Source organism: Scyliorhinus canicula, chromosome 6 (genome assembly GCF_902713615.1).
Source record: "Scyliorhinus canicula chromosome 6, sScyCan1.1, whole genome shotgun sequence".
Taxonomy (NCBI): Eukaryota; Metazoa; Chordata; class Chondrichthyes; order Carcharhiniformes; family Scyliorhinidae; genus Scyliorhinus; species Scyliorhinus canicula.
Genome location: NC_052151.1, coordinates 15,470,196 through 15,486,964, shown reverse-complemented (window position 1 = coordinate 15,486,964; position 16,769 = coordinate 15,470,196). Strand labels below are relative to the sequence as shown.

Sequence of the window (16,769 nt, the reverse complement as noted above, 5' to 3'; positions counted from 1 at the left end):
ATTATGTTCGTTGGTGTATAAAATCAAAATTTTTCAATAAAAATTATTTAAAAACTCAATTTGTTCTCACTGGAACATGGAGATTGAGGGGCGACTTGATAGAAGCCTACCAAATTATGAGGAGCACGGACAAAGTAGATAGTCAGAGACTTTTCCTAGGGTGGAAGAGTCAGTTACTCGGGGACATAGATTAAGGTGCGAGGGCAAGTTTAGAGAGATGTGCGAAGGAATTTTTTTTTTTTACACAGAAGGTAGTGGGTGCCTGGAACTCGTTGCCAGAGGAGATGGTAGAAGCAGTACGATAGTGACGTTTAAGGGGCGTCTTTGACAAATACATGAATAGCATGGGAATGGAGGGATATTGGCCCCAGATGTGTAAAAGGTTTTAGGTTAGACGGGCAGCATGGTTGGCGCAGGCTTGGAGGGCCGAAGGGCCTGTTCCTGTGCTGTACTTGGTTTGTGCTATGTTCTTCTTGAAGAGAAAAGGGTTAAGAGTAGATTTGTTAAAGATGTTTAAAATCACGAGCGGACTCGACAGAGTAGATACGTAGACACTGTTTCAGCTCATAAGATGATCAAGAATGAGAGGGCACAGATTTAAAGCGATGTGCAGGAGAAGCAAAGATGACGTGAGAAAAGTTTTTTCACACACGGAGTGGTTTGGGTCTGGAATACACTGCCTGGAGGTGTGGTGGAGGCAAGTTCAATCAAGGTATTTAAGAGGGCATTTAATGATTTTTTGAAAAGAAAGATTGTGATGGGATATGGAGAAAAGGCAAGGGAATGGCACTAAGACATGATGCTCGGTCAGAGAGCTGGTTCAGACACAATGAGCCAAATGGCCTCCTTCTGCACTGTAACAATTCTGTGATTCTGTGAGTGTAGATTCTTTTTTAAAAATATTTTCATTCAAGGTTTTCATTTTTATACAAAACACAAAATACAGCCATCTTGATACAGCTATCATTTAACAAAGCCTCTCCCCACTACTATAAACATCCTACACGCTCAGTTTTATAGCTAAACAATAAAACAGTAATAACTATAACACAAAACAAAATCACCCCCACCCCCTCACACCATACCTACTGACATTTACTGATCCTTAAAAGGAGATGAACAAACTCCACTTTGAGGGGAACCCCCTTCTCCGAAGATAAATAATTGTATCTTCTCCAGATGCAGGACTTCCGCCAAGTTACTCACCCACCCTACTGCTTCGGGTGGTACTTAGCCTGTCAGCCTCTATGCTATCTGGGAGGCAGACGCCAACACATCAGCCTCTCTCCCCACCTGCATTCCCGGATCTCCCGAAACCTTGAATATCGCCACTCAAGGCCTGGAGCCACCTTCACCCCCAAAAATCTGTGTCAAGGTCCTCGAGAAGGACTCCCAACACTCCACCAATTTTGGGCATAATCAAAACATGTGAGTACGATTCACCAGCCGCCTAAACACCGCCCACATCGGTCCTCCTCCGCCGTAAAAAAACAGTTCATATGCGACTTTGTCATGTGCACTCTATGCATCAATTTAAATTGAATTAAACTTAATCTCACACAGGAGGAAGTCACTCCAAACCTCCCCATCAATACCCCACCCAGCTCCTCCTCCCACTTTCTGTTTACTTCCTCCAACAGGGCCCTCTCCCGCTCCATCAACTGCCCGTAGATATCATAGAATCCCTACAGTGCAGAAGGACCTGCACTGACCCTTCGAATGAGCACTCTACCCATTTACACTTCCTGTCCACCCCACCCTACCCCTGTAACACAGAACCTAATTGGGGCTGGTTTAGCACAGGGCTAAATCGCTGGCTTTTAAAGCAGACCAAGGCAGGCCAGCAGCACGGTTCAATTCCCGTACCAGCTTCCCCGAACAGGTGCCGGAATGTGGTGACTAGGGCCTTTTCACAGCCACTTCATTTGAAGCCTACTCGTGATAATAAGCGATTTTCATTTTCATTTCATTTCTAATCTGCGCATCCCTGGACACTAAGGGGCAATTTAGCATGACGAATCCACCTAACCTGCACATCTTTGGACCGTGGGAGGAAACCGGAGAATCCGGAGGAAACCCACGCAGACACGGTGGGGGGGGGGGGGGAACGTGCAGACTCCGCACTGACAGAGGATGGATTTGAACCCGGATCCCTGGTGCTGTGAGGCAGCAGTGCGAACCACTGTACCACCATGTAGTCCCAATATTACAGACCCTACCCGCTCCTATCTCATCCTGGACACATTCTTTTCAAGCAACGAAGGGGGCAGCAACCGTTGAAATGTGGCCAGCTCCTTCCTAACAAAATCCGTAATCTGTGAGAACTGAAATCCATTCTCCCATGGAAACTTCCCCACCAACTCTTCCAACTCTGCAAACCTACCCTTCACAAATAAACCCCTGAACCTCTCTATCCCTTTCCACTCCTTATACCTTACATCCAACCGTGCTGGAGTAAATCTGTAATTGCCATTGCATCCTCAACAACATACCCTTAATCTTAAAATGCTGCCTGAACGGATTCCAGGCCCTTAACGGGGCTCCCACCACCGGGCGGGTGGAGTACATAGCCAGAGAGAACGGAACAGGCACCATCACTAATGCCCATCAATGCCCCTTACACAAAGCCTCCTCCATCTGCCTCCACATGACCTCTCTCCATGACCTACGTCTGTACCTCTTGGCTTTGACGCACAGTAATATTTCAACAATTCAGCAGAGCCAGCCCCCCCCCCCCCCCCCCCCCCCCCCCACAAATACTCTCCACATCCAGGAAGCCTCCTTGCCCATATAAAGCCTGAGATTACCCTGCTTACCCTCCCAAAAAATGACTTAGGCACGGAAATCGGGAGGTTCTGACAAATGAAAAAATACTTCCCATCAAATTCAGGGTCTGGACCCAACAGGAGAACATCCCACCTCTTCAAATCCTCCCTTACCCCATCCACTCAATTATCCAAATTCAATTTACGTAGCTGAGCCTAACTATGTGGCGCCTGTATCCCCAAATAACAAAAGCTCGACTTAACCAACCAAAATAGTAACTTCTCCATCAATTACTTTTTGTCGTTTCATGAATTACCATAAATTGACATGCAAGTTCAGCATAATCTTTACCAGTTAACTTGTTAAAGGAAAGGTGCCAATGTTGAAAAATGAAAAAAATGAAAATCGCTTATTGACACGAGTAGGCTTCAATGAAGTTACTGTGAAAAGCCCCTAGTCGCCACATTCCGGCGCCTGTCCGGGGAGGCTGGTACGGGAATCGAACCGTGCTGCTGGCCTGCTTTAAAAGCCAGTGATTTAGCCCAGTGAGCTATACCAGCCCCTAATAACAAAATGTTTTACCAACCCTTTAAGAAATAAGAGTACTTGTGCTGAGGAAGAATCTTGCAAGGACTGACTTTGACATTTAAGAGATAAACCATCCTTTTGGTTTTAGACATGGTATGAATACAGAAACATAAATGGATCGTGGACATGCTATACAGAATGATTCCACCAGACTGATCTTTCAAAAGACATTTCTTGTGAATAAAGATCTTTTCATCTGAAATTTCAAACATAAATGTAGGTCAGCCACAAAGGACTGATCCTGGATCAATTATTTCACCTTCAAAACAGTGCAAAACGTGGGAATACAAGAACAAAATGTTTATTAATCATTAGCTGCAGGCCGAATCAGTTATGATAAGTATTCAAAATGGGAAGTCACAAAATCTTTCCATCCGAAACTCAACTGCCTTTAGTAATTCAAGCTATGGTGAATCAGTCACCAGATAGATACAATATAATTGACAGAATCCCAGAGAAGCCTCACCTTATCAAGTTCATTTGATAACTTCTTATTGTCTTCGCCCAGCATGATCCTCTCCCGTTCATACTTTTGCTTGAATTCACTCTCAAATTCTTCCCTTTCGTTTTGACTGTGTTCAAAAAAAAAAATTTCAGCCGGGTTATTTCTAACCAAATTTCATCAAGTACGTTAAATGGAAGATAACACTTTGTGAAGAGTGCATTCTTGGCACAAGTCAACCATCAATTCTAGAGTGAGAAGTTGGTTACAATACAATATGCCGTCTGGGGCACATTAAAAGGAAGAAGGGGAAAAGTTTCTAACTCTTTGAACTTTTACAAGGATTTGATTTCCCCATCACCCAGGTTCAGCTATCAACCATAGAACCAGACAAAAGGTACGGTGCAAAAAAGAGGCTGTTCAGCCCATCATGTCTACTTCGGCCAAAAAAATAGACAACAAAGGAACTAGCCACTCATTTTAATCCTAAACAATTGGATCTAACAATTCTCATATGTCTTTACTGATGGACAGCAGCAAGTTTTTATGAAATCCCACCGATCAACCCTGTCAGTCACACATGTGAGAATTCACACTGATCTCCATCCCTTCCAGCTGTGTATAATTCCCAATGCAAGATCTTTCATTATAATTCAGGAGCAACAATATCCAGTTAATGATGTTTCCTATTCCTGTCATGATGAACCCATATAATCGGGAATATATCGCCCAAAAGGTGGCTGGGATAAGATTCAACAGCAATTTCTAAAGAGAATTGGACCTATACTTAGAAACAAAGACAGGTACAGCATAAAGCAGGTCAAGTTATTCATGTATATTAAAACTGCAATGGTTCCAAAACTGAACCCTCATTGCAGCCATCTAGGATGGCCACTTACAACCAGGAACAGGGAAGGTCGCAAATCATACCGGGAAAAATGGGTAATGCGAGATTCAGGCAGGCTCAGAGCCTGAATTTATATTCGCGAGTGAGGAATCCAGACGGTATCGAAACCCCCAACTGATTAGCATTTGATGGCCCATCTCCACCAAAGGACTGATACTTGCGCGACCAATACAACCCCAGACATTTCAGCGCCACACCCTGTACTAGGGAAGCGCAAACAACAAGGTCAATGACCGCTTAGGACACGCCCAGCTATCAAGGCACCCGCCCCTTTATTGGTTCGAATCGACGCAATGATCAGGAATCACCCAATTAGTGGAGTCCAAACTGAAGGACCACCCAAAAGAGTGTGAAAACCCCCAAGGATAAAAAGGGAGACCACCATGTGTCGGCCTCTCTTGGACCTGGCGCTCCAGCAACATCTACTTCCAATTGCAGCATCACCAGAGCAAGTTCAAGTTCAACGCCCGCATCCAGACAGATGAGCCTAGCTGAGCAGCAGTTACTTCTACAGATCTGATAGACCCAGAATCGAACAACAGCCACTCTACTTCTGATCTAAGCCGGGTGCCGGAAGTTCAGGTTGTCATAGTTGATAGATGTAGGTTAACTACTGGTGTTTATGTTGCATGGTTAATTGTGTGTGTAAATAAAGTACCCTTGATCTTGAACTAACTAACTGATGTTTGGCTCTTTGATCGATATCCGGTTGAACCTTGTGGTATCATTTGATACCTGGCGATTCTGAGCAATATAATATTGATATCCAAAGAAAGGAGGGCAACCTCACCGACTGCCATATTTACAGAGGTAAAAAAGGCAACATCATGTACTTCACACTACCATTGACAATAACAACAAAAACTTACATTGGTACAGTTTGTGTCACACATAATATTTGAGAAGAGGAAGAGGAAGTGGGGATGTGAAGTGTGCAGGAAAAGAATATCGACGAATAATGAGAGTATCTTTATGGAGAGGAAGACTAAGTTTTGTTTTTCCTTCGAGATGAGTGTCAGTGGCTCAGGCCAGCATTTGTTGCCCATTTGCTGGGATGACTGCCTGGCTAGTCTATTTCTATGAGCATCTGGAGTTACAGGATTGGGCTGTTTAGGGCAATTGATGGTCACCGTTACTGAAGATAGCTTTCAATTCCAGGTTTCTTTCATAATTTAATTTAAATTCCGCCAGCTACCATGGTGGTATTTGAACCCATGTCCCCAAATCATTTGTCTGGGCTTCTGGATTACTTGTACAGTGACATTACCTCTATGTCACCGACACCCCTGATCCAAGTGTGAAAAGGGGAGAAAAAAGTGGGGTATGTTCCTCTGGTGAGGAGAGAGGAAAGGAAAGTGGGATACGTTTCTATGAATCCAGGGATTTACCGTAGAAAAACACGGAAGTCATGATCAATCTTTCAAAAAATAAACAATGGTTTAGACTCTCTACTTCTGAGCACCACCTTTTCGGAAGGATATGCTGGTTTTAGAGAGTGTGCACATAAGATTCATGAGAATGGTTCCACAGAATCATAGACTAGCTACAGCAGAAAAGGAAACTATTCAGCCTGTCGTGTGTGTGTTGGCTCTCTGTAAGAACACTTCGTTTAGTGCCAATTCCCAGCCTCCTCCCTGTAGCCCTGTACATTCTTCTTTTGCAGGTAATAATCTGATTCTCTCTTGAATACACGAGTTGCACTTGTCTCCAGGATCCTCTCAGACAGTGAATTCCAGATCCTAACCGTTCTGCCTGAAAATCTTTTTAGTCATGTCACCATTGCTTCTTTTGCCATTTAGCTTAATAATAATGTTTATTAGTGTCACAAATAGGCTTACTTTAACACTGCAATGAAGTTACTGTGAAAAGCCCCTAGTCGCCACATTCCGGAGCCTGTTTAGGTACACAGAGGGAAAATTCAGAATGTCCAATTCACCTAACAGCACGTCTTTCGGGGCTTGTGGGAGGAAACCGGAGCACCCGGAGGAAACCCACCCAGACTTGGGGAGAACGTGCAGGCTCCGCACAGACAGCGACCCAAGCCGGGAAGCAAATAACGGTTCCTGGCGCTGTGAAGCAACAGTGCTAACCATGGGCAGCAAGGTAACTCAGTGGTTAGCACAATTGCTTCACAACTCCAGGGTCCCAGGTTCGATTCCCGGTTTGGGTCACTGTCTGTGCAGAGTCTGTACGTTCTCCCCGTGTCTGTGCAAATTCCACAGTCACCCAAAGGCATAATCAAACCTGGGCTACTGGCATTGTGAGGCAGCAATGCTAACGACTGTGCTGCCGTGTCACTGGGCTACTGGCATTGTGAGGCAGCAATGCTAACGACTGTGCTGCCGTGTCTCTGGGCTACTGGCATTGTGAGGCAGCAATGCTAACGACTGTGTTGCCGTGTCACTGGGCTACTGGCATTGTGAGGCAGCAATGCTAACGACTGTGCTGCCGTGTCACTGGGCTACTGGCATTGTGAGGCAGCAATGCTAACGACTGTGTTGCCGTGTCACTGGGCTACTGGTATTGTGAGGCAGCAATGCTAACGACTGTGCTGCCGTGTCACTGGGCTACTGGCATTGTGAGGCAGCAATGCTAACGACTGTGCTGCCGTGTCACTGGGCTACTGGCATTGTGAGGCAGCAATGCTAACGACTGTGCTGCCGTGTCACTGGGCTACTGGCATTGTGAGGCAGCAATGCTAACGACTGTGTTGCCGTGTCACTGGGCTACTGGCATTGTGAGGCAGCAATGCTAACGACTGTGTTGCCGTGTCACTGGGCTACTGGCATTGTGAGGCAGCAATGCTAACGACTGTGTTGCCGTGTCACTGGGCTACTGGCATTGTGAGGCAGCAATGCTAACGACTGTGTTGCAGTGTCACTGGGCTACTGGCATTGTGAGGCAGCAATGCTAACGACTGTGTTGCCGTGTCACTGGGCTACTGGCATTGTGAGGCAGCAATGCTAACGACTGTGCTGCCGTGTCACTGGGCTACTGGCATTGTGAGGCAGCAATGCTAACGACTGTGTTGCCGTGTCACTGGGCTACTGGCATTGTGAGGCAGCAATGCTAACGACTGTGCTGCCGTGTCTCTGGGCTACTGGCATTGTGAGGCAGCAATGCTAACGACTGTGCTGCCGTGTCACTGGGCTACTGGCATTGTGAGGCAGCAATGCTAACGACTGTGTTGCCGTGTCACTGGGCTACTGGCATTGTGAGGCAGCAATGCTAACGACTGTGTTGCCGTGTCACTGGGCTACTGGCATTGTGAGGCAGCAATGCTAACGACTGTGTTGCCGTGTCACTGGGCTACTGGCATTGTGAGGCAGCAATGCTAACGACTGTGTTGCCGTGTCACTGGGCTACTGGCATTGTGAGGCAGCAATGCTAACGACTGTGTTGCCGTGTCACTGGGCTACTGGCATTGTGAGGCAGCAATGCTAACGACTGTGTTGCCGTGTCACTGGGCTACTGGCATTGTGAGGCAGCAATGCTAACGACTGTGCTGCCGTGTCACTGGGCTACTGGCATTGTGAGGCAGCAATGCTAACGACTGTGCTGCCGTGTCACTGGGCTACTGGCATTGTGAGGCAGCAATGCTAACGACTGTGCTGCCGTGTCACTGGGCTACTGGCATTGTGAGGCAGCAATGCTAACGACTGTGCTGCCGTGTCACTGGGCTACTGGCATTGTGAGGCAGCAATGCTAACGACTGTGCTGCCGTGTCACTGGGCTACTGGCATTGTGAGGCAGCAATGCTAACGACTGTGTTGCCGTGTCACTGGGCTACTGGCATTGTGAGGCAGCAATGCTAACGACTGTGCTGCCGTGTCACTGGGCTACTGGCATTGTGAGGCAGCAATGCTAACGACTGTGTTGCCGTGTCACTGGGCTACTGGCATTGTGAGGCAGCAATGCTAACGACTGTGCTGCCGTGTCTCTGGGCTACTGGCATTGTGAGGCAGCAATGCTAACGACTGTGCTGCCGTGTCACTGGGCTACTGGCATTGTGAGGCAGCAATGCTAACGACTGTGCTGCCGTGTAACTGGAATACTTACGGTATACATCCTCTCAACCTTCTCTTTTCCAAGGAAAAGGGTCCCCATTTCGCAAAACCATCTACATAATTAAAGTTCCTCATCGCTGGAACTATTCTTGTGAATCTTTTCTGCACTCTCTCCAATGCCTTTACATCCTTTCTGAAGTGTGGAACCCAGGCTGGATGCAATACTCGAGATGAGGGCAAACACGTGTTCTTCAAAAAATTAAGATAACCTCCTTACTCGATGCCTCTATTAATTAAAAAGAAAATGAATTTACAGGATGCGGCATCACTGGTTAGGCCAGCATTTATTGCCATCCCTAGTTGCCCTTCAGAAGGTGGTAGTGAGCTGCCTTCTTGAACCGCTGCAGTCGTTGGGGTGTAGGTACACCCACTGTGCTGTTAGGGAGGGAGTTCCAGGATTTTGACCCAGCGACAGTGAAGAAACGCCAATATAATTCAAGTTAGGGTGGTGAGTGACTTGGAGGGGAACCTCCACTTGGTGGGGTTCCCAGGTATCTTCTGCTCTTGGACTTTCTAGATGGTAGTGGTCAAGGGTTTGGAAGGTGCTATCTAAGGAACCTTGGAACTCTAGAGCTAAGCAATAAAACAGAGCCAAATTGAGTGTAAAGCACACTCACCCAGAACGAGCAACAGTGGGAAGCCAGAGGATTGGGAAGTCTTTAAAAGAGAGCAGAGGACAACTAAAAAAACAATAAGAGGGGAGAAGATAGCTAGCTAGTAATAAAAAAGAAGATAGCATGTGTTTTTTTCAATATATAAAAGATAAGAGAGGCAAGAGTAGACATTGGGCCACTGGAAAATGAGGCTGGAAAAGTCGTAATAGGAAACAAAGAAATGGCAGACGAACTGAATAGTTACTTTGCATCAATTTTCAAGGTGAAAGACACCGAACTTCAATAGAAACAGGGCAAAGGTGAGTGTAGCGGCCAACACTGAGGAGAAGATTATGGGGAAACTGAAAGGTCTGAAGGTGGATAAATCGCCTGGACCTGATGGACTGCACCCCAGGGTTCTAAAAGAGATAGCTGAGGAGATTGTGGAGGCATTGGTGGTGATCTTTCAGGAATCACTGGAGGCAGGGACGGTTCCAGAGGACTGGAAAGTGGCTAATGTAACACCGCTGTTTAAGAAGGGAGGGAGGCAGAAGATGGGAAATTACAAGCTGGTTAGCCTGACTTTGGTCATTGGTAAGATTTTAGAGTACATTATTAAAGATAAGTTTGCAGAGTACTTGGAAGTGCATGGTAAAATAGGACTGAGTCAGCATGGCTTCGTCAAGGGGAGGTCATGTCTGACATATTTCTTAAGAGTTCTTTGATGTGGAGATTCTGGCGTTGGACTGGGGTGAGCACGGTAAGAAGTCTTACAACACCAGGTTAAAGTCCAACAGGCTTGTTTCGAATCATTAGCTTTCGGAGCACAGCTCCTTCCTCAGGTGAATGAAGAGGTGGGTTCCAGAAACATATATATATATTTATATATATATATAGACAGTCAATGATGCAAGACGATAGTTTGAATGCGAGTGTTTTCAGGTAATTAAGCCTTTACAGGTCCAGACGGAGCAACTGGAGAGAGGGATAATCACAGGTTAAAGAGGTATGAATTGTCTCAAGTCAGGACAATTGGTAGGATTTTGCAAGCCCAGGCTAGGTGGTGGGGGGGGTGAATGTAATGCGACATGAATCCAAGGTCCCGGTTGAGGCCGTACTCATGTGTGCGGAACTTGGCTATAAGCTTCTGCTCAGCAATTCTGAACTGCCGTGCGTCCTGAAGGCCACCTTGGAGAATGCTTACCCGGAGATCAGAGGCTGAATGCCCTTGACCGCTGAAGTGTTCCCCGACTGGAAGGGAACATTCCTGACTGGCAATTGTTGTGCGATGTCCATTCATCCGTGGTCGCAGCGTCTACATGGTCTCGCCAATGTACCACGTTTTGGGACATCCTTTCCTGCAGCGTATGGGGTAGACAACGTTGGCCGAGTTGCACTAGTATGTACCACGTACCTGGTGGGTGGTGTTCTCACATGAAATGGTGGTACCCATTTCAATGATCTGGCACGTCTTGCAGGGATTGCCATGGCAGGGTGTGTGGTATCGTGGTCGCTGCTCTGAAGGCTGGGTAATTTGCTGCAAACAATGGTCTGTTTGAGGTTGAGCGGTTGTTTGAAGGCAAGTAGTGGGGGTGTAGGGATGACCATAATACATAGGACCAGAATTGGCCACTAGGCCCATCGAGTCTGCTCCGCCATTCAATCATGGATGATATTTTCTCATCCCCATTCTCCTGCCTTCTCTCCATAACCCATGATCCCCTTATTAATCAGGAACCTATCTATCTCTGTCTTAAAGACACTCAGTGAATTGGCCTCCACAGCCATCTGCGGCAAAGAGTTCCACAGATTCACCACCCTCTGGCTGAAGAAATTCCTCCTCTTCTCTGTTTTAAAGGATCGTCCGTTTAGTCTGAGATTGTTTCCTTTGGTTCTAACTTTTTGTACAAGTGGAAACATCCTCTCCATGTCCACTCTATCCAGGCCTCGCAGTATCCTGTCAGTTTCAATAAGATCCCCTCTCATTCTTCTAAACTCCAACGAGTACAGATCCACAGTCCTCAAACGTTCCTCATACGACAAGTTCTTCATTCCAGGTATCATTGTTGTGAATCTCCTTTGGATCCTTTCCAAGGCCTGAACATCCTTCCTTAGATACGGGGCCCAAAACTGCTCATAATACTCCAAATGGGGTCTGACCAGAGCCTTATACAGCCTCAGAAGTACATCCCTGGTCTTGTATTCTCGCCCTCTTGACATGAATGCTAACATTGCATTTGCCTTGTTAACGGCCGACTGAACCTGCACATTAACCTTAAGAGAATAGTGAACAAGTACTCCCAAGTCCCTTTGTGCTTCTGCTTTCCGAAGCATTTCCCCATTTAGAAAATAGTCTATGCCTAAATTCCTCATTCCAAAGTGCATAACCTCACACTTTTCCACATTGTATTCCATCTGCCACCTCTTTGCCCATTCCACTAGCCTGTCCAAGTCCTTCTGCAACCCCCTTGCTTCCTCAATACTACCTGTCCCTCTACAGATCTTTATATCATCTGTAAACTTAGCAACAGTGCCTCCAGTTCCTTCTTGCAGATCATTAATGTATATTGTGAAAAGTTGTGGTCCCAGCACAGACCCCTGAGGCACATCACTAGTCACCAGCTGCCATCCTGAAAAAGACCCCTTTATCCCCACTCTCTGCCTTCTGCCAGTCAGCCAATCCTCTATCCCATGCCAGGATCTTACCCTTAACACCATGGGCTCTTGATTTATCCAACAGTCTCCTGTGCGGCACCTTGTCAAAGCGCTTCTGGAAATCTAAATAAATCACGTCCACTGATTCTCCTTTGTCTAACTTCCTTGTTACCTCCTCAAAGAACTCTAACAGATTTGTCAGACACAACCTCCCTTTGACAAAGCCGTGCTGACTCAGTCCTATTTTACCATTGTAGCCACCGAAGTTGGCTATTCCCTGAATACAAAATGGAGGAACACAAAGCATACAGGTTAAAATGGACAATGTCTGCAGCACCAGCAGGCTGCACCAAGCAGGTGTGGATTCTGTCTGCTAAGAGAGCAGACAGCACCAAAACGAACATTCCGCATACTAATGAGGCAATCTCCGGGATAGTTAGCATATTAATGGAACGATTCCAGAGACAATGGACACAAATGGGGAAGTAACTGCAACATTGTAAAGAATAGCAGACACCCCGGCACCAGCGGGGTTCGAAAACAAAGAGCCTGAAAGCCAGCCCAGTAGCTAAGGAACAGCCTCAGTATTGGGGGGATTCAAACATATCGATTGGGAAGAGACCCAATCGATTCTGAGCAGGTAAAAGGGTCTGCCCAAAGGGGCGCGGATCCCTGGGACCTATAAAAGACAGGTCCCACACATAGTTTGTTTCTTCTTGTCCAGCCCTCCTCTCTCCTTGACCAGCCCTCCCCTGTGGACCAGCACCGTGACCAGCTTTTGCCAAGAAGACCTTGAAGGAGAGGAGAGGTTTGGGACAGCAGCCGCCAGCAAGTAAGTGTCTCACAACAATCGCTACCAGAGATAGACACTCCTGACCCCTTTTTAACCTATACCAACCTGAAGTCTGCAGACCAGAGCAGAGCAAGAGGCCTTGTTCCCTGATCCGGCAGTTCCTTCGAGATAAGTATTAGTTTATTTAGCAGTAGGAATAGTTTAATCCTCTTAGCGTGTGCATGAGTAGTTTTATAATTGTATTATAATAAACTCAGTTGTTTGAACTTACTAATTGGTGTATGGTTTTATTGCTTTGAACTTCACCTTGAAACTTGTGGCGGTATCTTAACGATACCTCGCGACTCCAGAGCTAAGTAAAGAAACAGAGCCAAATTGAGTGTTAAGCACACTCACCCAGAACGAGCAACACCATGCACTTCCAAGTGCTTCGCGATCTCATCTTTAATAACAGACTCTAAAATCTTACCAATGACCGAAGTCAGGCAAACCGGCCTACAATTTCCTATCTTCTGTCTCCCTCCCCTCTTAAACAGCGGTGTTACATTAGCCACCTTCCAGTCCTCTGGGACCCTTCCTGCCTCCAGTGATTCCTGAAGGATCATCACGATTCCCTCCACAATTTCCTCAGCTATCTCTTTTAGGACCCTGGAGTGTAGTCCATCCAGCTCAGGTGACTTATCCACCTTCAGACCTTTCAGTTTCCCCGGAACCTTCTCCTTAGTAATGGTCATTGCAATCATCTCTGCCCCCTGGTTCTCCTGGAGCTCTGGCATCCCACTGGTGTCTTCCACCATGAAGACTGATGCAAAGTAACTATTCAGTTCGTCTGCCATTTCTTGGTTTCCTATTATTACTTCTCCAGCCACATTTTCTAGTGGTCCAATGTCTATTTTTGCCTCTCAACTTTTATATATTGAAAAAATCTCTTCCTATCTTCCTTTATATTACTAGCTAGTTTTCACTCTTACTTCATCTTCTCCCCCCATATTGCTTTTTTAGTTGTCCTCTGCTCACTTTTAAAGACTTTCCAATCCTCTGGTTTCCCACTAATCCTCGCCACTTTGTATGCTTTTTCTTTAGCCTTTATGCTGTCCTTGACATCCCTCATCAGCCACGGATGCCTTGTCCTCCCCTGAGCATGTTTCCGCCTCCTTGGGATGAATTTCTGTTATGCCTCCCTAATAACCCCTAGACCGTGGCAAGATGTTCATCTTCATCGATGACATGTTGAAGGCTGCGAAGATGATGTCGTAGTTTCTCCGCTCCGGGGAACTGCTGGACGAAGGGTACTCTGTCGATTGTGTCCCGTGTTTGTCTTCTGAGCAGGTTGGTGCGGTTTTTTCTGTGGCACGTTGGAACTATCGATCGATGAGTCGAGCACCATATCCCATTCGTACGAGGGCATCTTTCAGCGTCTGTAGATGTCTGTTACACTCCTCCTCGTCTGAGCAGATCCTGTGTATATGGAGGGCTTGTCCATAGGGGATGGCTTCCTTAATGTGTTCAGAGTGGAAGCTGGAGAAGTGGAGCACCGTGAGGTTATTCGTGGGCTTGCGGTAAAGCAAAGTGCTGAGGTGACCGTCCTTTATGCAGATGAGTATGTCCAAGAATGCAACTGATTCTGGAGAGTAGTCCATGGTGAGTGATGGTGGGATGGAACTTATTGATGTCATCATGTAGTCGTTTCAGTGATTCTTCGTCGTGGGTCCAGAGGAAAAAAATGTCATTGATGTATCTGGTGCATAACGTTGGTTGAAGGTCTTGTGTGGTGAGAAAGTCTTGTTCAAACTTGTGCATGAAGATGTTGGCATATTGAGGTGCAAATTTGGTCACCATAGCTGTTCCGTGCGTCTGGATGAAGAACTTGCTGTCGAAGGTGAAGACGTGATCCAGAATGAAGCGGATGAGTTGCAGAATTGTGTCTGGAGATTGGCAGTTGTCGGTATTCTTTGAGGAGGGAATGAGGAAGTTAGACAAAGGAGACCCAGTGAACATGATCTATTTAAATTTCCAGAAGGCCTTTGACCAGGTGCTGCATAGGATGCTAATAAATAAGTTAAGAGCCCATGGTGTTAAGGGTAAGATCCTGGCATGGATAGAGGATTGGCTAATTGACAGAAGGCAGAGAGTGGGAGGAAGGGGTCTTTTTCACGATGGTAGCCAGTGACTAGTGGTGTGCCTCAGGGGTCTGTGCTGGGACCACATAATATACATTAATGATCTGGAAGAAGGAACTGAAGACACTATTGCTAAGTTTACAGATGATTCAAATATATGCAGAGAGACAGGTAGCATTGAGGAAGCACAGGGGCTGCAGAAGGACTTGGACAAGCTAGGAGAGTGGGCAAAGAAGTGGCAGCTGGAATACAATGTGGAAACGTGTGAGGTTATGCACTTTGGTGGGAAGAATGGAGGCATATACTATTTTCTAAATGGGAAATTGCTTAGGAAATCAGAATAATAATAATATTTTATTGTCACAAGTATGAAGTTACTGTGAAAAGCTCCTAGTCGCCACATTCCGGCACCTGTTCTGGTACGGGAATTGAACCCGCACTGCCTGGCATTCTTCTGCATTACAAACCAGCTGCCTAGCCCACTGAGCTAAACCAGCACAAAGGGACCTAGCACCTAGTTCAAGATTCTCTTAAGGTTAACGTGCAGGTTCAGTCGGCAGTTAGGAAGGCAAGTGCAGTGTTAGTATTCATGTTGAGATGGCTAGAATACAAGACCAGTGATGTACTACTAAGGCTGTATAAAACTCTGGTCAGACACCATTTGGAGTATTGTGAGCAGTTTTGGGCCCCGTATGTATGAAAGGATGTGCCAGCCTGAGAAAGGGATCAAAGGAGGTTCACAAAAATGATCCCTGGAATCGTATGAGGAACGGCTGAGGCCCCTGGGTCTGTACTCATTGGGAGTTAGAAGGATGAGCGGGATCTTATTGAAACTTACAGGATACTGTGAGGCCTGGATAGAGTGGACATAGAGAGAATGTTTCCACTAGTAGGAAATACTAGAACCCGAGGCCACTGCCTCAGACTGAAGGGACGATCCTTTAAAACTGATATGAGGAGGAATTTCTTCAGCCAGAGGGTGGTGAATCTGAGGAACTGTTTGCCGCCGAAGATTGTGGAGGCCAAATCACAGTGTTTTTAAGACAGGGATAGATAGATTTTGATTAATAAGGGGATCAGGTGTTATTGGGAGAAGGCAGGAGAATGGGGATGAGAAGTACATCAGCCCTGATTGAATGGTGGGGTAGGCTCGATGGGCCAAATGGCCTAATTCTGCTCCTATATCTTATGGTCTTATGGGGAAGCAGTTGAGTTCTACACACACAAAGCCAATGACTTGCTTTCCTCTCCCTATCTAGAATGCTGTGAGGGCAAAGTCTGAAGAAGAGTACGGTGCTATTTGAAACACCTATTTGAAACAAAGACTCTTTTTTCTCTTTTACTTATGCTTGTTTTTTTTACCCGTTTTCCTCCCCTCTGCGTTTGTCTGTCTTGTGTGTGTATAGAGGATGGGGTGAGCAAGTTAAAGTGGGGAATTAGATGATAGTTACCCAGTTGTTTTTCTGCATATTCTCTTATAATTCATAGAATCATAGAATTTACAATGCAGGAGGCCATTCAGCCCATCGTGTCTGCACCGGCCCTTGGAAAGAGCACCCTACTTAAGCCCATGCCTCCACCATATCCCAGTAACCCCACCTAACCTTTTTTTTGGACACTAAGGGCAATCTATCATGGCCAATCCACATAACCTGCACATTTGGACTGTGGGAAGAACCGGAGCACCCGGAGGAAACCCACGCACACACAGGGAGAACGTGCAGACTCTGCACTGACAGTGACCCAAGCCGGGAATCAAACCTGGGACTCTGGAGCTGTGAAGCAACTGTGCTAACCACTGTACTACCATGCTGCCCTGTTAGAACTACTAGCCTGTT

At 46.3% G+C, this 16,769-nt stretch overlaps 1 protein-coding gene across 1 annotated transcript in view; it reads right to left on the bottom strand.

Moving 5' to 3' along the window:
- Nucleotides 1-16,769, bottom strand: part of LOC119967000 (serine/threonine-protein kinase MRCK alpha-like) — a 386,584-nt gene that overhangs the window by 161,213 nt on the left and 208,602 nt on the right. Inside the window, exon 14 of the mRNA XM_038798987.1 lies at nucleotides 3,821-3,926. Coding sequence (XP_038654915.1) covers nucleotides 3,821-3,926 — 106 coding nt within the window. The remainder of the gene's footprint in view (nucleotides 1-3,820; nucleotides 3,927-16,769) is intronic.